General features: G+C 34.9%; 3 protein-coding genes across 11 annotated transcripts; 2 read left to right on the top strand and 1 right to left on the bottom strand.

Annotated features, from left to right (window-relative positions):
* The first annotated feature begins 47 nt into the window (after positions 1 to 47).
* LOC140224026 (uncharacterized) lies at positions 48 to 4,556 on the top strand. 2 transcript variants are annotated; one of them, XM_072296960.1, is made up of 3 exons: positions 48 to 448; positions 2,212 to 2,471; positions 4,499 to 4,551. In XM_072296960.1, the coding sequence occupies exons 1-3, from the start codon at positions 172 to 174 to the stop codon at positions 4,511 to 4,513; spliced, it is 552 nt and encodes a 183-aa protein (XP_072153061.1). In that variant the 5' UTR covers positions 48 to 171; the 3' UTR covers positions 4,514 to 4,551. The 2 variants fall into 2 exon arrangements, with proteins under 2 accessions (XP_072153061.1, XP_072153060.1); XM_072296959.1 differs by having other exon boundaries at positions 49 to 448; positions 4,503 to 4,556.
* On the top strand, positions 4,395 to 14,891 carry LOC109043561 (clavesin-1). 7 transcript variants are annotated; one of them, XM_019060790.2, is made up of 7 exons: positions 4,395 to 4,551; positions 6,018 to 6,201; positions 7,904 to 8,060; positions 8,879 to 9,131; positions 10,310 to 10,420; positions 11,382 to 11,490; positions 13,705 to 13,937. In XM_019060790.2, exons 2-7 carry the CDS (start codon positions 6,075 to 6,077, stop codon positions 13,824 to 13,826), a joined length of 879 nt encoding a protein of 292 aa, XP_018916335.1. In that variant the 5' UTR covers positions 4,395 to 4,551; positions 6,018 to 6,074; the 3' UTR covers positions 13,827 to 13,937. The 7 variants fall into 7 exon arrangements, with proteins under 7 accessions (XP_018916335.1, XP_018916342.1, XP_018916341.1 ...); XM_019060796.2 differs by lacking the exon at positions 4,395 to 4,551 and adding an exon at positions 14,649 to 14,891 and having other exon boundaries at positions 4,760 to 6,201; positions 13,705 to 13,799; XM_019060794.2 differs by lacking the exon at positions 4,395 to 4,551 and adding an exon at positions 4,768 to 5,862.
* LOC140224025 (uncharacterized) lies at positions 13,459 to 21,783 on the bottom strand. Of its 2 annotated transcripts, none has more exons than XM_072296956.1 (5): positions 21,514 to 21,783; positions 19,014 to 19,129; positions 18,101 to 18,245; positions 15,821 to 16,965; positions 13,459 to 14,817 (listed from the first exon to the last, which is right to left on the bottom strand). In XM_072296956.1, the coding sequence occupies exons 1-5, from the start codon at positions 21,626 to 21,628 to the stop codon at positions 14,254 to 14,256; spliced, it is 2,085 nt and encodes a 694-aa protein (XP_072153057.1). In that variant the 5' UTR covers positions 21,629 to 21,783; the 3' UTR covers positions 13,459 to 14,253. The 2 variants fall into 2 exon arrangements, with proteins under 2 accessions (XP_072153057.1, XP_072153056.1); XM_072296955.1 differs by having other exon boundaries at positions 15,821 to 17,286.
* Positions 21,784 to 21,869: the final 86 nt, after the last annotated feature.

The following is a 21,869-nucleotide window of genomic DNA, read 5'->3' on the forward strand; positions in this document are numbered from 1 at the left end:
TCAATGACGTCATTGAAAACAATAACATAACCTTACTTATTCCTGATCGCCGATCGGATCCTGATTCCTGATCCTGAATTCCTGATTCCTGATCCTTGATATGTATCTGTAATCTGATCTAATCAGTGATCCTGTGTTTCGTCTCAGTGCTGTGGTTGTGACTAATTTGAAATGAGCCTTTTAGACAAATTAACTGATTCCAAGAAGAATTTAAAATCAACCGAAACTAAATTCATCCAGACTGATGGTTCAGTGTTTATTGAAAGTAGAAGTGAGACTGGCTTTGCAAAAATTCCTACCAGTGATACATCTCATGGATTTATCATCGATTTGAAACCAGATCTTCAAGTGGCCGAAATTCTCCCATGGCTTTTCTTCGGGTCTCAGGATGTTGCCTGTGATAGATCTTTACTCCTTCAACATCGTATAACTCACATCCTAAGTTTAGGTGTGAATGTACCGCACTTTCATCAAATCCAGTACGAATTCATGGAGGTTTTGGACCTTCCAGAATTCAATATACTCGATCAATTTGACAATTGCTCTCTCATCATTGACAGGGTGCGTGAGGAAAATGGGAAAATTTTAGTGCATTGCAATGCTGGGATATCTAGATCCTCCTCTGTTGTCATTGCGTATTTAATGAAGTATAACAGTCTCTCCTTGGCAGAAGCTTTGAATACTGTCAAATCCGCGAGGCCTTGTGCAAGGCCAAATTCTGGATTCATGAAGCAACTACACCACTATGAAAACTATTTATCTGAAAGGTACCTACAAATAATATCTTGGTTGCATTGTTTCAAAATCTGCGCTCCTATTTTAAATATTTCTCATAAGAAGACCGAATCAACATCATCGCTTGATATTTTCACAGAATTTTATTCATTTAGAGAAAAAAATCACAGAAATTTTCAAGGTATCATGTATACTCAGTAGTTTTTGATGTAGAAATTGATGCATGACAAGAAGTCAGCTATGTCGCAACCAAGATACACATTTCTGCAGTTTCACCATCAATATGGAATCATTGTTTCTCTGAATATTGTTTTGTGGGTTAACACTCTTTCAGCTGTGGCAGCCAAAATTTTAATGGTTAAACTCCAAAATTATTGGATATTATAAATAAGTATAATAGATTGGTATAGTTAGATCATGTTTATTTTTCCAAAACAGAATCTGCAAGATATTTTGATATTCAATTGAACGCAGCCAAGAGCAATGCTTATGTGGCTGAGTCAGTTTACATATTAATTCAATAACTAGATAGGTAGGTTGACAGAGACATTATTTTATGTATAAATGTAACAGAACATGCATTGAAATATTCAATATCCAGAATATTCAAGAAGATTGAATGTTCAAGTAACATAGCATGACTGAACAAAACCATCAAACCTCAATGACCTGAAAAAATGATTGCAATGGCTCAAAATTGGGACATACTAACCATGCCTCATGAATAAAGCCGGTATCATACGATCAAAGTGGAGCTCTCAAAGCAGCATCTCGTGACCCTCAAATATTGTCCGCCCGACATTCTTTAAGGATCACATGACTCCACCCAACACCACTGTGAAAGCTCCACTTTGACCGTAGGATACAGGCTTGACAGAAATATGTTTCCATGGTCAAATCCTCTCTCCCTCTAAAATGAGAGTATGAACTTGGCAGCATCTTATCAAAGGAGACTAAATAAATTGCAGTGTTGCAAAAAATTTGCAGTCTTTTTGCTGTGACGAATACTGATAGTATCTGACGAAATGAGGTCCTCAGTATCATTTACTGTATTTAATAAAAAAAATTGTACAGTTTTTTACGGGTATAATTATTAAACTTTCAAGGTTTTCTAGCGAGAAAGATGATACTCCAGGTTTTAGTGATTTTAGAATGAATCTTGTTCCCTCCGGCCAATTTTCAAAACTGTTGCTCTGTAGAAGTCAAGAAGAGCAGCCAAGCAGCCAATGATGAAACACTGCAAGAAATAAATAGTTCAAATTGAAAAAAATGCAATATTAGCCAGCATTTTACAAAAGGACAATGGAGATACATTTGTGTTCCCTTCTTTTTCAATTTCCCCATCAGAATTTGTAAAAGTTAAATGAATCCTTCCTCTGAAGAGGCTTGATTTACTTTAATTTAGTGTTTAGGTCCCTCATGAAAAAAGTTGCTCTAGTGTACTACTCCGATTAATTTCTATTTCTTTTGTTACAGTTCTAGTCTGTATGGAAAAGAGAATTGTTCTAAAGAATCATGCCGATGATCACAGGAACATGCTTCTAATTAATATTTTTTTCCAAGAAGAGAGGTTCTCGCAACATAGTTCTCTTTGTATCAATGAAATCAATACTTGCAAGGTAGAGAAACAAATGTGTCTTCTCATGCCTTACCTGAGAGGTATTTGGAGGCAAAGACATTATGAACATCAACTTAGCTCTACAGAATGTTTGTGTCCCAGTAATGGAATCAATGATGTGAGTTTCTTTCCTCAATTTATTTTCAACTTTTTTTCTTCTTTTTTTTAATATTGGTTGTAGATGAATATTTTGAAACAAGTTACATAACAATTGATGGGTTGCTGAAATGCCCCACTCACAAACAAATGGTTCTTTGACAAATTATGTGGAACAGTTAAGAGGTTGGACACAGTTAAGGCCAATGGGCCTGTTGCAAACCTTTGCTTGAGCAAACATGAGAGTCGCTACTCATAGAAATATCTCAAAATCACGATGAGCGCATCGGCAAAGTCTGAAATGCACTCCTTGCTTCACAATTTGCATAAGAAATTTGCGTCTTTTCAAGCTTCCTGCCTCAAAAACGATACCACGGCACAGGTGAACATTTCGTCAGAGGCTTCATTCCATCCAACCCCTGCTCACAAGGATACTACGCAATATTCAACATAGTCAACGCCAATTTGCCAAAACAGATGTGAAGGGGCGATGATTCTAACCACCTATACAACCGGCGTGTTTATATTCACATTTTTCTCGCGTTGATAGATATCCGCCTTGATTGACCTCATGCTCTCCTCAACTTGCGTGCGGAAGCGTCGGCCATGTTGAGCAGGGATTGAATGGAACAACTCCTCTAACAAAATGTTCACCTGTGCCCTAGTATCCTTTCTGAAGCAGGAAGCTTAAAAAACGCAAATTTCATACGCAGATCGTAAAGTTAGGAGTGCATTTCAGAGTCTGCTGATGCGCTCATCGTCATTTTTGGGATATTATCTATGAGGAACAACTCTTATTTTTGCTCTAGCAAAAGTTTGCAACAGGCCCATACTGCCGTGCTAAAATAAAGTTTTGAGAAAATGGGCTCATCTGAGCAGAATATCATTGAGAGAAGCCTCCATTCTTTGCCGAATTGCCATAAATCATCTGGAAGACTCTCAGAAATCGTTTGGATGATTAAAAACTGACGAATTTGATCTCAACTATAAAAAAAGGGAATTTTTCATTTTCATGTTAGGCCAGTGCTAGGCAAGACAGCCGTAAATGCTATCTTCCTCATGCTTCTGTGATTGGGTTTTGGACACACAACAATGTATTTTAAGATCAGAAATTAGCAGAAATGGGTGCCATTTTACTCAGAAGTAACTACCTGATTACAATCCAACTTTATGCTCACCATTACTATTTTAATTAATCTATTTTTTAGGACATTAGAAAGCATTATCCGTCAAAATCTGAAAATCAAATTTTTCAATTTAATTTTTGATGCAATTAAAATTTCTCTCCTAAAAATTTTACCTCTCACAGTGTCCTTTCTCCCATCAATGGTCACACCCGGGGAAAAAATGCAGAGACCCATGTGTTTCAATCCTTCCAGTTGAATTTTACTAGGGTGTTTTTCTAAATTTAAGTATTCACAGTTAGAACTTGTAACCTCCCTCCCCCCTATAATCAATGGCATGGCATTCTTCCCCTCTCCCCCTCATCAGCCTCCGGTGACTAATGTCTGAGATGGTCACAGGCCGTCCCAATCTTAGGGCTAGCACGGGGATCACTATTCCACAGGAGGCCAATTATTACAAACTCCATGTCTACTGAACTCAACAACTCAGTAAAGATACACTCCCTCTGTTTTACAGGTCATTAATCCCAATAACATGATGATCAACGGAGAGACATAATGTGTTGAAACTTTTTAAATGTGATAACCCTTACCCTCCCCCCCCCCCCCTCTGCAGCCCTAAGTTATGTATCATTAGTCTATTTTTTCCTCCTCAACACTTACTTCCTGGAATAATTTTTAATTATCTCTGGTTCCATGTCTTTGAACCTTTCCCTGCAATGATTGGTGCCATAGGAGTAAATAACGTATAATTTTGTTCAAGTATGACTGAACAAGCTCCTGATCTATTAATAAAGAAACTCACATAATTGAAACAAAAAGTGGAAACTTTGCTCTCACAGTTGAAAAATTCCGTTTTATTTTTTATGAGGCATGATTAATTTTTAATTTTACTTAAAGCAATATTACTGTACTTTTTGTCAAGTTAGGTACAAAGTGAATAGCAGCAGAATTACGTGGTCTTATTTTTACAACAAGGTAATTTTTTTTTTTAGCATTTGTATACTTTTCTTTACATTTTTGTTTGATAAGTTGATTGAAAGAGGGCATGCATGGTTAATTCGCCAGCCGTGCTAATAATAATCACTCCTGAGGCAACACTATTGAACCCAGTTACAGCTGTTTGGTAATCATTTCACCATCTGAGGTAATGAATAGTTTTGTACCTATGTGTGTGTGAATGTAAATGGGGAAAACTTTGAACTGCTCAAGAGTGCAAATTGCCTTTATCATCCTCTAATGGGGCAATATACATTGGTAATTAGGCTCAAGAAATCCAAATTTGATGGTCCAGTACTTAGAGTTTCCCGATGGGGCACGGGGGACCCCAAACTGGTTAAATTTATGAGTTTAGGGTCCCCCTGTTCAGCGAAGCTTCAGGGGGCTACAGGACCATGAAATTTTTGATTCCTTTGGGTTGATTACCTTAAAGAATATCTTTGTTCGAAGCTTCTTTGTCATATTAGTAAACTAGTGTTTTTCGGAGGGGAGTTCTGTCTCTCACTTTTAGGGGACAGTATTTCTGATGGGCCGATTTTGAATTTCTTGGTGTCTTCTTAGGTTTACATTTCCCCTTATTTCCGATTTCAATAGGGTAATTTCAGAATTTTGAAGAAAACCCCGGTTTTAAAGTAAAAACCCCCTTTTATCCTGGAGGGGGGGGCTTTGAGGTGATGAATTTCGGTTGTCCTGGGGTCAATTCCTTAATCATTTTCACTGACCCTGACCTAAACCAACCGAGGAAAAATCCTGGTGTGAGTGGTGTGGGACACCCTGCACTTGCATTAAAACGGTTAATAGTGTGTTACAAGCAAATGTCTAATTTTTTTATAATGAGATTAAAAAAGCCAGTTATCATCTTCAAATTCTGTTTCTCCTCTGTTGTCAGATATTGCAGACACATTTTCCCCCCTAATTTTTAACTAGATAGATAATAGTTGAAATTCCACTTTCTTTTAACCTCTTCATTTCCCTATATAATTAAATTTTATCTCAAAGGTTCCTGGTGTCACATTCAAATCAGTATCTATTCTTTAACAAATTTGTTTCTTCAGTTACTTCCTGCTCTTTATCAGTTGTGGTGTCAAAAGTGAGCTAGAGTTTGACAGGAGTATATTTCACCTTTTTCAAACCTCTGGCTAATTCAATTTATTTTGCTCATGTTTTACCTTAATTATTTTATTTTATTTAGACTTTTTGCTCTGTCTCAATAGCTATCATTATTATTAATATAGTGAATCTTTCAATTAATTTTTGTTTCTTTCAATAATTTTTTTGGTTTTTGTTCGTGTAAGTCACACAGATCTACTCTCTCATTACTTTTATGTACTTTTTTCTTTCCCAAAGTTTTTAGCTGTTCTGTCTTAGCCTGTGTTTTGCACTGAAACTATTTATAATCAAGTGTGTGTATGTATGTGTTTTTTTTTTTTTTTTTTTAAACATAGAACATTGGACATTGAACAAATAGAAAATATTGAAATCGCATCCTCAAGTGGTCGGACATGAGCTCAACAATTGAACTGCCTGCAGTTGAAGCAGAATTGGAGAAGGTACCAGAATTTCCACAGAAAAATTTGGAGGTATTGAAAGAATGGGTGGACGCTGTCCCAAATTTACCACCAATATCTGGTAAGTACTTCCTGATTAAAGATTTCTACAACCATATAAATTGAAAAATTAAGCCAGTTGAAATTTTTTGAAGTGGAAAACAAAATCCCACGTTGCGCAAACTACATGTGAATTTACAGCCCCTGTATCTTATTTCATCTTTAACCCTTAGATGACTAACCGTTTTTACCTACAAGAATGCCTAACCCTGGCCTGCAAGGCCTGTATTGAGAATTTATGGTTATTTGATAGCTGCGATGCTTTTTTCTGTTTTTTGAAGAATTTTATGATTTTCATACTTCGTCTTCCATAACCGAGGTCTCAAACTCTCTTTCTACCCATTAACGGCCCCCCTTCCCCTCTAACTCTCCCTCTCCTCTCCCCAGTCCCCTCAGATCTAGAAGCCTCTCACTATCAACACATTTTTATGTCTTTTTTGAGATTTTAAGGAAGTTACATTGGAGAAACATTATTACCTCTAAAAGTATACTTGAATTTGAGAGGAAGGGGACAACCTACACCACCCCTACCCCCTCCCCCTCCTTCTGGTAGCATTAAAAATTAGTACTTTCCTATTTGTTTCTTTCAAAGTTTTGCACTCAGAAGGTTTATTTTTTTAATTTCGTGAAAAGAAAAGTCTAAAATTTATTGTTGTTATTTATGGAATACTTCTACATTATTTCAAATTTTTTTAATACTTCCACATTATTTCAAATTTTTCGACAAGTTAGAGCAAATTTTGGGTATTACAGTGAATTATAAGATAAACGGGGGACAAAATTTCTTGTGAAGTTTCTAATGGTTTTCCCGAGGTTTTGCTGTGATTGTTGTACCTGAGAAATGGTCATGGAGGTAATATACTATCTGAGAACTGTCAAAGCACCATGCGTTATTTTCTTACAACTAAAAGGTAACCTCTGTACGTATTTACTGTATCACAAGAAGCACCTGAAATTAACACGTAAAAACTCTTAGATCATCAAAAAGTAAACGTACCTAGGTAAAGAATAATGATTGCAGTAGTAGGACAATGTACAAAACGCGGACAAACAACGGAAAATATACAAAAGTTGGAAAAATTTTAGGAAAAGTAAAACATAAAATAAATTACTGGAGGTCAAGAAAATCAGACTTATTATTTACTTATTATTCATATAATTTTAAGTGCTTCTAGTAATACGGAGAATATGTAAAGGCGTTACCTTCTAGTTGTAAGAAAATAACGCATGGTGCTTTGACAGTTCTTAGGCAGTACATTACCTTCATGACTAGGGGTGGACATGAAAAAAAAATTGCTGTGCCCAAAAAAAATTTCAATTTTTTTTTTTAAGAATCATATTTTTAAGGGTTTTTGTAGAGCTATTCGTGAAGGACAGACTTCTTGGACAATTACAGCTGCCATGGCGCGAAAAATAAGAAGCCGCCGGGCCTCGTAGACCCGGTTTGTCATCTCAGGGTTAATTAAGGTTTTGTCCAAGTTTAAAGGATTACTTCAATTCATGTTATTAGCCTAGTCTAACTTAATGTACATTCCCCTCTTAATTCTCAAAAGATAAAAATTCATTTGACTGTAGGAAATTTTCATCCTATATCTACTTAGTACTATTTATACCTTTCATGAAGGCTTGACAAATTTCATGGAGATATTTTTCCCCTCTATTATAAAACCTTCAAATAATTTTTTTTTTTTTTTTTTTTTTTTTTTTTTTTTTACCATTTTCAGATATCAAATTGATACATTTTCACTTCAGTTGCTACTATGATATGGACAAAACCAAAGAATGTATTTTGAAGTATTATGATATCTTCAGAAATCATCCTGAGTTTTTTTATTGTAGGGATATTACTTCCAAGGGATCTCAGACAGCAATGAAACTATTGTAAGTATACCTTGTCTCCTTTGAGTTGTGATTTTGCTGGTCGAGCTAATACTTTGAAAACACTTTTGAATTTTTCATTAATTTCATTTATAATGATTGAAAATAATTTTCAACCTATTATCATATATTTGTATTTATATTATTATAAAATTTGTTGAAATCAGTACTGTGCGTTTTGTCATAAGTATATTTTAACCCAGTATCAGATTTATCTCTTGTAGATTTTGAATTGTCTGCGGGTGTACAGTACTTTTCGCTCAGCTTCTGTAGTCCCTCAGCACACAGTCATGAAGGTATTGATCTTGATAATAAAAAAAAGGAAATGGAAACTATTTGAAAAAAATAGATCATAAACTGTAAGTAATTGAACGGAGAAGAGAGAAGAAGAGTAGTAAATTAGAAAACCCAAATTCACAAAAATTCTTTACTAAGCCAATGCATTTTGGGATATTGTCTTGAAGGATGAACCAAGGGTTCCCAAAATAGTATCTCTTTCTATAGAATTTTCAAGTTTGAGTATTTACTTTTCCAACTACATATACTTTCTCCTTCTCTTTAAAAATTTTAAGTGAAAAAGAGATGAAGGGTTCGTAAATTTGGTCATTCCAGATGGATTAAAGACTAAGGATTCATTCTGTTCAAAGGTGGACATTTCATCTTCAGGGGTCGTTTATCAAGCCTCTGATAATAATTTTTCCACTTTAATCGGTGAAATACCTCCTCAGTTAACTTTCCTATTCAGATGTATGTAACTGAAGGTTATGAAGCCCTTTTAATTCAGTATTTGTACATTTTTTAATAATTTCATTGATTTACAGGGATTATGCTATACTACCCAATCGAACCCCTCAAGGATATCAAATTATTTTCCAAAAGTTATCTACAACAGACACTCGAGAATTTGATTTCTGTGAGGGAATTAAACTCTTGAACATGATGTTGGATGGGAGTTTGTACCTCTATGGACTGGCGCCTGGCACAGTGGCGCTTCTAGACTACAAAAACTGCTCAATTGGACACATGCTAAAATCAACTCTTCCTATGTGGAAAGTAGTCATTCAGTTTTTGGAGGTAAGCTAAACATGCTTAAGGATGCATGAAGCATGCTTTTTCTCAGTGAAAGATGTTACTTAGTTTTTCACTTCCAAGTAACCTAAGAGGAAGATCATTTAAAAAAGGAGTTATGAAAACAGTGCAGAAAGTGTACTTATTTTGATTAATGAAAAGGACAGGATACGCTGTTGATAGTACACAAACTTCATTTCTTGATGTGTTAAACTTTCTAAGAAATAAACTGTCTTGTCTCTAGACAAAAACAGGCTGAGTTTACCTGAATGTTTATCTGTATTTCTTTGTTTCTCAGAGTTATATGTTCTGCGATCTAATTTTGATCTTCTTTTTTTTGCACTAAAAGTATAGTCCCTATTTTTCCAACCTGTTGTTATTAGTCATGTAGTTCCTAAGCAATGGAACTTATAAAAGTTCTTCATCGCCCTAAGATTTAAATGAGGGTTGAATTTTATTTTTTACCTGTATGTTTTTCTACCATATTGAATCATACCCTGCGTTCTCAGCTATTATTTTGGATTGATTTTTTTTTATCAATCTTGCATTAAGGTGCAGCCTATGTGTGCTTAAATTGAAGATTGAAAATTTTAGCTGCTAGCTTCCAAGAAGTGCGAACACAAAAAAAAAAATATACATCATAATGAATAAGTGACACCCATTTTCCTTTTTTCAATTCATTTTTTGACAGTGTGGAGTGAACTGAGCTTTTAGGAATTTTTAAGGATTTTTGCAAACCCTAAACGGCAAAGAAACCTTGTTTTGAATATACCAAAAATGGGACCAGTTTGAAGCAATATTTTCGGTGGGCTCTAATGACGGAGCTAGGCGGGGGAAACGGCGTTCTATGATCGGCTGAAATTGACTACAGGTTTTACCTTGCTACATCAACTCGACTGTTGGCTTCTGATTGGTCGGATTTTGAACAGCTTTTTCTCCCCCTAGAAGTGCTTTTTTAAACATTTTAATGAATTCTTTAGTTTTTTTTCACAAAATTACAAGAGATTATCTACTCTACAACCCTGTAAAAATTCCTTGCCACTGCCCTATTACAGCTACAGTTAGACACACTAGCTCATCAACTAGAATCACTTAGTTTTGTTAATGTTCATTACTTTTTTGTCTCCATATTGAAGCCTTCCTTGTTTAATAACCTTCACCTTCATTTCAATTTCTTCTTACAGACAGCAATACCTGTCAGACTCAAAGGCATTTATTTTATTAATACAAGTTTTTATGTAAAGAAGATATTCATGTTGTTGAAACCTTTTTTAAGTAAAGGGATACAAGAAATGGTGAGTTATTATCTCTTATAATCCTGTCTTTCAAAAACTTCACTAAATCTGCAAAATTTTCAGTAGACTTCTCTCATCTCCTCCTAAGCAGTGATTAAGACCCATCGTGTTATGAGATCAAAGTAATTTTTTTATTACTTTCATGTTTGTCCAGCTGTAATCAAGCTTTGCATGCATAATATAAGGTACCAGATGATTTGAAAGCGTTTAGTTGTCCAGGGTGGGTAGCACTGGTTTACGGTATTTGTTGATTGGCCTGTGGGACCCAGTCTTTTGTGTTTTTAAGTTTTTAACCCCAGATTAATTTATATGTATGAACATGTTTTTTGTTCAAAATCAGGATCTCAGGGTCCAAATGAAGTAGAAAGAAACTAAGTAAAGAGGTTAAAAGAAAATTGAGGTACAATATCAAAGAAAAAAAATAGAATAGAGAAGAGGAAATTAAAAAGTCTCTTATAAGCTAATCATAGCAATAAGTTTTACATATCAGTACCCCAGAGCCAAAAGGTACCTAACTTACATTTATGGAAAAATCGAGTTTGTGGCAATTTCAAAATCTCCATTAACGGTTCTGTGTGTCTGGAAAATTTGGTAGCTCTATCTTACACCAGATACGAGATACGGAGTTTCAGAAATTGAGATTTACATCGGAAGTAATGGGGCTGACGCGCGGTTTGTCTCTAATATCTCGGAACGACTAAAGTGGAGTTAGGTACCTTTTGGCCTAAGGGTACTGATAAGTATCTATAAGAAATGTTGCTTGGGACTGTTTTAATCGGAAGCAGAATGTTTGAATCAGTATAATATGATAAACTGAAACTCTTTTTAGAGGTTAATTAGCTTTGTTTTGTTCTTTTTATGAATCGATACATTGATTCAAGGCATCAGCTTAAATACTGGTGTGTTTTCTATCATTGTTTCTTGTGGTATCAGTAAATAGATTTTTATCTTGTCATTACAGCTTCATTTTTATCAAGAGTGTGAACTAAGCTCCCTGAAAGAGTTATTTCCTCCCGAGTGTTTACCAGAAGACTACGGAGGCACTCTTCCATCTGTAGAGGATTTGCACAGTAAGATGAATTGATATGTTTTGTTTTTTAGTTTTTATTTTATTCCTATGTGTGAGGTTGAAGTCCAGAAAACCCAATGTGTGACTGTTCACAAGTAAAAGAACATTAATTCAGGAAAATTCAGAATCGAGTTCCTGAAATCAAAGCCAAGAAGAGTGCTCCACAAACATTTGAGGACTTAAATCGCCGAAAATGTCAAACCGAATTCGAAGTTGTGGCAGTTTGAAGTTTGTAGTTCAATAGAAAAACGTAATTTTGAGAAAATGTTCTTTTTGAGTCTGAATTTACTAAGTCTAGGGCTCAAAATTGAATGAACTATACTGCAAATGTACCCCTGCAGTTGTTTGAATAATGAACTGACCTGCTTAAAATTCACTCTGTACAACAGTAGATGGATTTTCCTATTGAAATCTCAAAAGTTGATCCTTCGACTCAACTCGTCAAAAACTATTCTGTTCCAAATTTTGTCTCTGTCAACCAAGGTTACTTTTCTTGTAGGTGGTCAAACTTTTATTAAGACTTTCTTATCCTACGTCTGTTTTGACAATTGGACAGTAATTTTATCTCTGATTTAATACCTTGACAACGGGTCATTAAACAATGAACGAATTTTGACTTAAAAATACATCTTTCTGATGGTAAATGCCGCGTAGAACACGATGGGTGCTTTAAATACGTATGAAAGTAACTCAGAAACAGAGAAATATGCAGTACATAAAGTGCAACTTTTCCGCAAATTTAAAACGCCCAAGTTTTGTGCTGAATAGATGTCATCTGGCACCAATTAGAAGCGAGCAGGGGTACCTACGCCTTCCTTCAAATGTCTTTCTACTCCTTGTATTAGAAAACTATAAGAAAGTCGAAATTATACTTTCAGAATCAAAGAATTGAATCTCATTCATGTTGTCTGTAGTTGACAAGCAACAATCCTACATTGAAATACATTTTATTTTAAGAAATATCTATGGAAAATGAGAGGAGATAGTGATTTGACTGCCATTGTCCATCACTTCTATCATTTTTCGCCGTACTGGGGCATCCAGTCTTTGGAATTTTTAAAAGCAGACTTGTCCAGGATTTGGGCTTGAAGAATACGCAATAAATCACGACGTAATCTACTCACCCAGTACTCTCAGACTATTAAATAAAAACCTCAAGGTTTAATGACCCATCAGTCGGAGACAAGAGACCACTAGACAAAGAAGATAATTGAGCAGTGTGATGCTCGTTCATAAGTTTTTAGGTCCTGTGTGCCAAAGAGAGAGGAAGTTTTTGTGAATATTTATAAGATTTGACTTTTGTTGGCTATAGTTCACTGATGAGTTGATTTTGGAAATATTCTTAGGTTCCAACGTGTTTGAATGAACTTTCCTTGTAGGGTCATGTCTTGTGGTGCTTAAATTATTACCTTATATAGTGATCCACTAAAATATCAATGAATAAATATGAACTAAAATCAAAATTAGTGGTCAATTCAAATATTTTAATGATTCAAGAATGAGTTAGGAGGGAGCATGATAAAAATTTGGTCCTCTCATGATTTGTTTATGTATACCGCCTGTGTAATGAAATTAAACACAGAAGTCATGGTCCTGTTCTCTGTGTGGAGAAGTTGTCATACCTGGGAGCTCTTCTTTTCCATGGCTGAGAAAGTAGGGAACATGAAATATATTTCTCCAAATTGCGGTGATAGATTTTTAAACTTGGTTTCCATGATCAAAATTGATGCAACTACTGAGTTTTTCCAGTCAAAATTAAGAAATGCCTCTAAGTTTTCATCAACATAAATCGAGAGGAGAGTATCTGAAGACATTTATTTGATACTCTGTACACAATTCATGTAGATTGAAAAGTAGCGCTGCCTCTTTATTTTGTTCGGCAACATTCAACAGCCGCATTGATGGTCTATTTTGACAGGTTCATTTTTTATCACGGAAAACAAGCTTTAAAAAACAGTTGTGCGAGTAGTTCATTTTTTAGCATGATGTTGTTTATTCACTCAAATGTTTACAAATTAATGAGAGAAGAATGAGTATGAGTTGGTGTTACACTGGTTCGTAAGATTTTGACACTGACATATTTTACCAGCAATATTTAGGTGGAATACAGAATTATTCACCCAACTAGAAAATACACACGTTTAAATTATTGATTTAAAAAGAGAACAATAACTGATCGAATTGTTTCACCCTGTTTCTTTTCTTTTTTTTGCAGGTGAATTTGGTGAGCAGATGTTACAGTTGCGAGAGTTATTTTTACAGGAGGAGGATGAAGTGAAAAATCCAGCTCAGTACAAGAACAAACAAAAAGTAGGCCAAGCCATAATTAATACTTAAGACTATGCTATTTGATCTCAAAATCCTCCTAAATGAGTAGTTAGAGGTCTTGTTATTCTACGTTCGTGATACATTTTAATTTAAAATAAACCCAATGAAATTTTACTTTTAGGTACATTTATAAGCATTTTCAAACTCTTCCCGTGACTTGATTAGTGTGTGCCATAGATCCGTTGGTTGCCCTATTTTAATTATTCTGTTTCATTGGTTCATGTCTAGCATGTTAAGTGGAATTGGCTAGAGCAGTCAATTTTGTATCATTCACTAATGCGTTACAAATCATAGTCTTTCCAGTTCAATGTTCAGATAATATGGACCTTTGGCGTTTGAATTGATTTAACAATATCAACGACACTTTTAAAAGAAAAATAAGAAATTGAATCACTAGCTGAATGAAAAACTCAAAAATTATGAATTTGGTTCACTTTCAAAGAGTAGTCTTCTTTATCGGCGTGCTGGTCAGTTTATTACTGAATGAATATTTCATTGAGTCTTTTTCGTTAGCTTTTTTTAAAATTCTCAAAATTTCTCTGACTGGAAATGAAAGAAAGCTAGAGCTATCATCCAAAAGACGTATAAACTCCTCGATCGCTACAGTCCATCTTTCTTCAGTTTTTTGAGAGAGCTCATCATCTTCAAAATCTTGCGAAATGTGCAATCCACAGCTGTTTTCCTTGAAACAAGCATTTGATCTCCACAGTTTAGAGACACCATCTTCATCAGAATTTCCATCCCATTTTTCTTCCACTGTAGATGAAGCCATGTTTACATACTTTTCAATTAAATTTTGCATCATTGTACAAATAATTTGTAATTTTTCAGTCATGTGTGAATCATTAAAATCAATTTTCCTTCGCTCTGTATTGTGCCTTTTGGGTCTACTCAAAAGTTTTGAAACTCTCTCCAGCAGGAACTCTACAATGTTCTGACAAACTACTTTATTGCTGCTGAGCTCTACCAGGAAAAAACACTGCTCTTCCCATCTCAGGAACTGTAACAAAATCAAAATGTTCATGAAAATTTTAGTCAATATGTTTGACATCAATAAAAATCAGGTAAATGGCATATCAGACTCTGTTTTTTTCTTTTTTATAATGAATAAATCATGCCCAGCTACAGTGCAGAATCATGTTTTGAGGACCAATCAGAAATTTAATGGATAAATGCAACAGTTTTATTTCATCTTCTTCCTATCAGTTTTCCATCAGAGGAAACTTATAGTTCTTTTACCTACGTTTTAAAAACATTTATTGGCTGTCAATACCAAAAATTCTGTACCTTGGAGGTTTTTTCCTCAAAAATTGGGTGTTTCTTAATCAGAAGCAATTAACCTCCTCCTCCTCCTCCTCCCCCCCACCCCCCAAATAAATAATCACCGCCGGTTACATTTGGAGCTAAACAGCACTGTTTGATATTAACCTCTTCACTCATTTCTCTGTTGAAGTTTGCCTTCTTAATCGCTTACTGTTGGTTTCAAGTAGTAAAATTATGTGCGGCCAGACTAACAAATGATACTTAGATCAGTCAGAATGCTGAAATTTTCATTCCAATATTTACTTAAATGTCTCCCTTCTTAAAAAATAAGGTGGATTACACTATCGATTGGGTCATTTGATACTATGCATTCAGTTTTGTAACTGTCGAGAACGAGAAAAAAACAAAGTTGTGACACAACAGAGATGTGACTGACAATGAGCATGTCAGCTAAGTCGCCATAACTTTTAACTGAAAGTTACCATCATGATAGTGCAAGGCTTGTTATATCTTGAAAAGTCCTTGAATGTACTTCCTTGATTTTTCTCTCCCTAATTTTCAAGCCTTTGTGTATTGTTGCACGAAAAAAGCCCCTGAATTTTTCTTTATTTAGTTATTTCGAAAATCATTGTTTGAAGATTGGTCTTTTCATCTCTCACGCTAGAGACTATCAAAATGACAAATAGCATTATCTAGAGGTAAATTTCAAACAAGATGAGTTTTAGTCAAAATTTATTTACCTGACATGTATCATCGGACGTCAGTATACCGTCTATTGTTGCCTTGATGAAATCGCAGCAAATATCAAAGCTTGTCCTCGTGTTTTTGTCAGGAGCCATCATGTTGAGCCTCTCATCAAAGTAGCGCTTTATATCAGTAAATACCCTTTCCACCAGCAAATTTGGCCAATCAAAGGTTGCATCATGTAACTTAGACCAATCATTCAGCACATCATTCATGTACCCAAAGATCAATCGCAATAAATTGGTCAACATCTCCTCTTTGTTCGTTCCTTGCTCTCGTTGAGACTTAGTCTGAGGATCAAGATCTGACCCTTTTATGTTCCTGCGGTTGTGGCTTTCAAAAATTGAGCTTGTCTGACTTGTTGCACTATTTAACTTCAGGGCACTCATTCTAGTGGTGAATTCATCGAAAATATCTAAATCTTTTTGATTAATTTCGGAATGTATCATACATGAAAATTGATCCACAGCACGGTAAAATTTTGTGAAAAAGACCATTTGCTCATCCGATGTATTATCATCAATTTTATGGACTGAGTCCCATTTCAGACTGTCCAGAAAATGTGGGTTTGCATGCTCTTGCATCATTGCACCCAGTTGTGAATAACGCAGTTCATTTGAGTCGGGTGGATAAAAAATTGCAACCTTATAATTTGAATCACTTTCCGTCATTTTTTCAAATTTACAATTCCGTTTCAATGCCTCAGCCTCAGTTTGTTCTGTTCTTTCTTGGTATTTTTTTGCGCAAGAAGAAAATGGTACTCTCTCATCTGTTTTTATTTTGTCCACCTTTAATGGGGTAGAGCTTTCAAGATTATTCAGGTCATCTTTGAAAAAGTTAGTGGTATTAAGCTCCTTATTGTTAAAGCAGAGTTTTTCTATGTTCTTGCTTTTTTCTTTTTGCTGATGAGCCTTCAGACATTGACTGTGGGATTGAAGTTTTTCATTCAGAAAACAGTGAGAGTAAAATTGACTTTCCGGAGCTAAGGAGAGAGAAGCAGTTTCATTCATTTTCTTAGATGTTTCTTGTAAGCTCTCAAGTAAAGTTGTAGTTGTTGTATTGCTTTTATATTGCCCTAGCTTTTCTTGCAATGTGTCTGTTGTTTCAAATTGAGTTTCATCGGAATCAACCGAAGAGTTTTCTGTAACAAGTTGTAACTCTTCATTTGTATGTAACTCACAGTTGATGTATCGTGAGGTTTTTTTACATACTTGCTGTTCACAAGTATTCTCTGCAGACAGCTTGTCTAAGTTAGTAATTGGTGTCGTATTTGACATATTTTTTCGCTTATCTTCTTGACGGTATAAAGTTTCTTCAGATACATTTATCACATCGAACTGAGTCTCACTGGCATTTAACAAGATGCTGTTTTCCATGATTGTTCCGTTTGCTAGTCGTCTACAAGTCTTCTCAGTGCCTCTAACAGCTCTATCTTTATTTTTCAAATCAACTTTAAAGGCATCTATGAAAAGAAAAAGAAACCAAACTTTTGAATCAATCTGGCGAATGGAGTAAAAATATATGACACCTAAAGAGTCTTGTTCGTCTAAAGTAGATTTTACCCTTTGGACTGCAGGTGGCATAATTAAAATGCAGTATAACTGGAAACTACTTGTAGAAAGAAAGATTGTAAAAAGTTGAAGAAAGAAAAATTTCTTCGTAACTGGCCTATGCTGCCGTGCTAAGCAAGAACGCTGTAAATCCATCAAGATTTTCCCTTGTTTTTCGGAACTTAACACATCATAAAATAAAAACTATTTTACCCATGCATCTCAAATTTTCGGGTTAAATTTTTGATAGTATTTTCAAAAGCATTCTGTTAAAACATTTTTCCAAGGTACACACGTTTTTCTGCTATGATACATTTTCCCCAAAAAATGTAAAATGGCGTTTTTGCGTTGCACGGCAGTCTGGTGGTCAGGAGTCGGTCACACTTGTGGAAACTTTCATGGGAAATTAAAATGACTGTAGCAGGCTTTTGCTCAAGTTTAAAAATTTAATAGGCCCTCAGGTTTTCTCCCTTTTTGAAATCAGGCAAAGTTTTACGTTTTTTAAGTGTCAGTAGGAAAGTGAAGAGAATTGCTGGAAAAATTTTCACTAAATTATTTTTGGAGAAAAGTTGCAATAGTTCAAGAACCTTTACCTCAATGAAACTTCCCAGAACAGACTCGCCATTCCTATTCTATTTCACTATGAAGCTCTAGGACATGGTTCAAGGTAGATCGTGCTTTTGCTAAAGTACTTAGTACTAATTTTAAATATAAAATCACACTTACCATCAGCACCACATAAAGCATCATATATAAGGAGTGCTTTGTCGTGTGGGAATATCCATTTTAGTTCCTTCAACAAGGTGGGACCAATTTTAAAAATTTGGTGAGTTTGGTTCTTTGTCAACACTTTTTCTTGAAGCTCATTAAACTGAAAGTAAGATAATAAAAAAATAAGTAAAGTTCCCTTCCAATTCAACTGTTATAGGATTAGCTTCACTTTTATAAATTGAAGATATTGTATAAAAATCCCTGGCATGAAGATATATTGTACTACATCCTGTAGTGTGTAGCACAAGCCCATGACTGCACTCATGTTGTTTTCTATTCCCTGCATTGTTCCAATTTTTCGCTGAATGCACAAATATTTCTTCTTTCAAATGGGTCTTCTTTTTCCTCTTCAGTATTTTATAAATAAACTTGTGTGCTCAAAAGTGATATTTTGAACGAGTCTCTCAGAAAGAAGTATTTTATAAATGTGTGTGACCTCTGTGTCTTTTTTGAAAAGATCTGTATCAATACCTCTGGAAGGGAAGCAGCAATGATGAATTTTATTATCTTAATTTCTTCCTGAAATGAGGGGCTTGGAGGACAAGGTGCATAAGTGCAGTTTTAGCTATTTCGAGAGATACAGGTTTGAAGTTTCGAAATTACATGGATCCTTTGGCAGAAAGTAAGTTCAGATTGAATTTTTGATTCTTAAAAATTGGAATTTGGACGTGAATTTTTCATAGAATATGCATTAAGACCAGTTTTACTTAAAATCGTCAATATTTCAATTTTTCAAAAACTGCACCTATGCCCCTTGTCCTCCAAGCCCCTTAAATAGGATCTTAGATCTCACAATTTTATTTATTATTATTATTATTTTAACCCCTCAAGTTTTAAGAGAATGAAAATAAAATTGAAATACACTTACAAAAAGTAAATACTTCCGAACACTCTTAGCGTAAGTTTTTGACTTTGATCCTTTTGGTTTATTTTTGATGATGACATGATCTAGAATCTGTTGCACATTTATAATTGATACATCATCTGAAAATAGAACAAAAATATTTTTGTTAGAGAAATGCAGACTTGTAAATGGTGAAAAATATTAGCTGTGTAGGTAAATTTTTGTAGCGTTAAAATCCTGTCAGTGAAAAGTATTTCTCATCCAGTCCCTTTCCATCGAGTCATGTTTTTTTTCCAGAACAATTAAAATTATTTAAGTGTGTGTGTATATGAATTATGGCGCTGTGCAACTCTTGATCGCTATCAAAGCCCATCCTTTCACAGATCATAAGGCAAAAAACACTTTCTGATCTCATCCTCCACTCCCTACCGCATACCCTGTATTGGAGGTCCACTCCGCATTCTCCTAAGAGGAGCGGAATCAAAAATTTTAACACTTACATTCTTTTTTATTGATTTCTGAATTATTTGAACCTAATTTAAATAAAACAAGGATATTTTTAGTCCATAAAATTAGATTTGTTCAAATCTAACTGTGTTTTGAACTGGCTAGCTGTTTAATTATCTCATTTGAGAGACTGTCAGTGTAACAGTCAATGATCCTGCATGTTTATTTGCATTTCATCTTACGCCTAAAGGTAAGTCTTCACATTTCCGAGTAATAACTTGCTGCAATAATTAATTTTAAAAGCACACATTTGATTGCGATGTTTTAAAATGTAATTTCTTAAGTACTTAACTTTTACAAGATACTTATAAGCATCTAATATTACGTATTCTTCAAATTTTTTTAAGAATATCTAGCAGAAGTGAAAGAAATGGAAATATAAACTCTCATATTGATGGCCAAAGTAACCGCATACCTCCTTTTGCAATGTTTTAGATTTTCTGTCACACTTGATATTTTTATCTATGAAAAGCTAGTCAATTAGGTACTTAATTTCTTGGAAATTTTCTTGATTTTTATCCTCTATCAGCAGAATATTCTGCACGAATTTCAAGGTGTAAAGTTGGCCTGTGTTTCTCTTTGAATGAATAAAAATAGTTGGAAAAATTTTGAAACACTGCAACTGATGTACGTAGTTTTGCTTTTTGGGCAATGATAAGAATGAGGCCAATCATACCTAAAGTGCAATCATGCTGTGAAAACTTGCATTTCGACAGTGTAAGTCCGCAACCATGTATCTCCGTTTGTGACGTTGCAGACTTCCTGTCATACCTACTCTATGTTTTAAACAGAAAACTACTCAACGGCAATTCTTAAAAACTGCTGTAATTTTTCTTCTCTGTGCTCAGAAAATTCTGCGGAAACTTCAAGGAATGATGCAGATTTGTCCTTCTTTAAAAAAATAAAATAAGAGAGGAGATTTTCAAACACCGCAAACGAGATAGTTGATTGTGTATTTGCACCTTCGATTTGTATTTTTTATTGGTCTTTATGAAGTAAGGATAACAAGTAATATTATGGAGAATTTTTTTGCATAAACATTGCTAATTTTTTTTTGGGGGGGGGGGGGTGCTTCCTATTGTATGAATCAGAGACAAAGTCAATTTCGCTTTTAAATCCTCCACGCAAGCTTGCTTATAAAAAAGTTAAAAATAACAGAGTTCACTGGATTTTTGCATTTCCTATACCTCAAACGCAGTGTCTACTTAATTGTGTGGCTCTTTTCCTAATATAAGTAAGCCAATTTTACTTATCCACGGTGAAAGTTGGCAATCACGTAACTCTGTTTGCAACATCGCAGACTTCTGTTTTACTTTACTTTTCAAACGGACTACTCAACAGCAATTCTTTAAAACTGCCGTGATTTTCTTTTTTTCTTCTTTTTTTTTTGACAAGTATTGTTGAGCCACACCATGTGGCATTTATATATACTAATGTAAATAAATCAATAAATAAATTTTCCTTCTCTGTGCGAAGAAAATTCTGCAAAAACTTCAAGGCATGATGTCAATTTGTTCTCCTTCAAAAAAATAACACAATGACGGCGATTTTCAGACACCGCAAACGAGATATTATATGATTATGCCGACTTACACCGTCGTTAAGTAATTTTTGCAGCGCATTTCATGAGGCCAATATGGATGCGTTTTAGAAATGCTCTGCTTTCGGCCGCGAAGTTATAAACATTCGCTGATCATTTTTTATGTGCTAAGCCGATTTAAAGTGAGGGCAGTAACACCTATCATCCAACTCCGAGAATATTGTGCAAAGTCTGAAATTTTGAAGATTTGGAGCTCCCTAAAAATGCATGAGGTGTTCTGAAAAATATGCTTCCTACCTATCATCTAACTCCGAGAATATTGTGCAAAGTCTGAAATTTTAAAGATTTGGAGCTCTCTAAAAATTCATGAGATGATCTGAACAATACCTATGCTTTCCCCTGAAATTACCTATCAATTTTGAAAGTACTTATAACTTATAAGTCAACATTTGAGAGGAAGGTGCACAGTTTTCTTACCTAATTGTGAATCCGCACTTTCCATGATATTTAAGTCCTCTAATTTCAATGCCCATACGATGCTGGTAGCCAATTGATTTCCGGTTACTATCCCGCACTTTTTATTTGTAACCATTTCCGCTTTTGTGAAAACTCGCGCTCCGAGCTTTTCGCGGCGTTGCAATCTGATTGGTCCAGATTGGTCGTTGAGGAGAAATAACAGGAGGTAAGAAAAGATTTGGCTTGCCGTCCTTTGATGACGTCAATAGGTACTATTTGTATCTGGTTACGTAGTGCTAGTTCGTTGGTCCGCTCCCAGGTCTCTCTGCTTCTGTCGTCGTACTTTGCTCTGCTTTGTTCATCGATGATATGACGTC

Source organism: Bemisia tabaci, chromosome 2 (genome assembly GCF_918797505.1).
Source record: "Bemisia tabaci chromosome 2, PGI_BMITA_v3".
In the NCBI taxonomy this organism is placed as follows: domain Eukaryota; kingdom Metazoa; phylum Arthropoda; class Insecta; order Hemiptera; family Aleyrodidae; genus Bemisia; species Bemisia tabaci.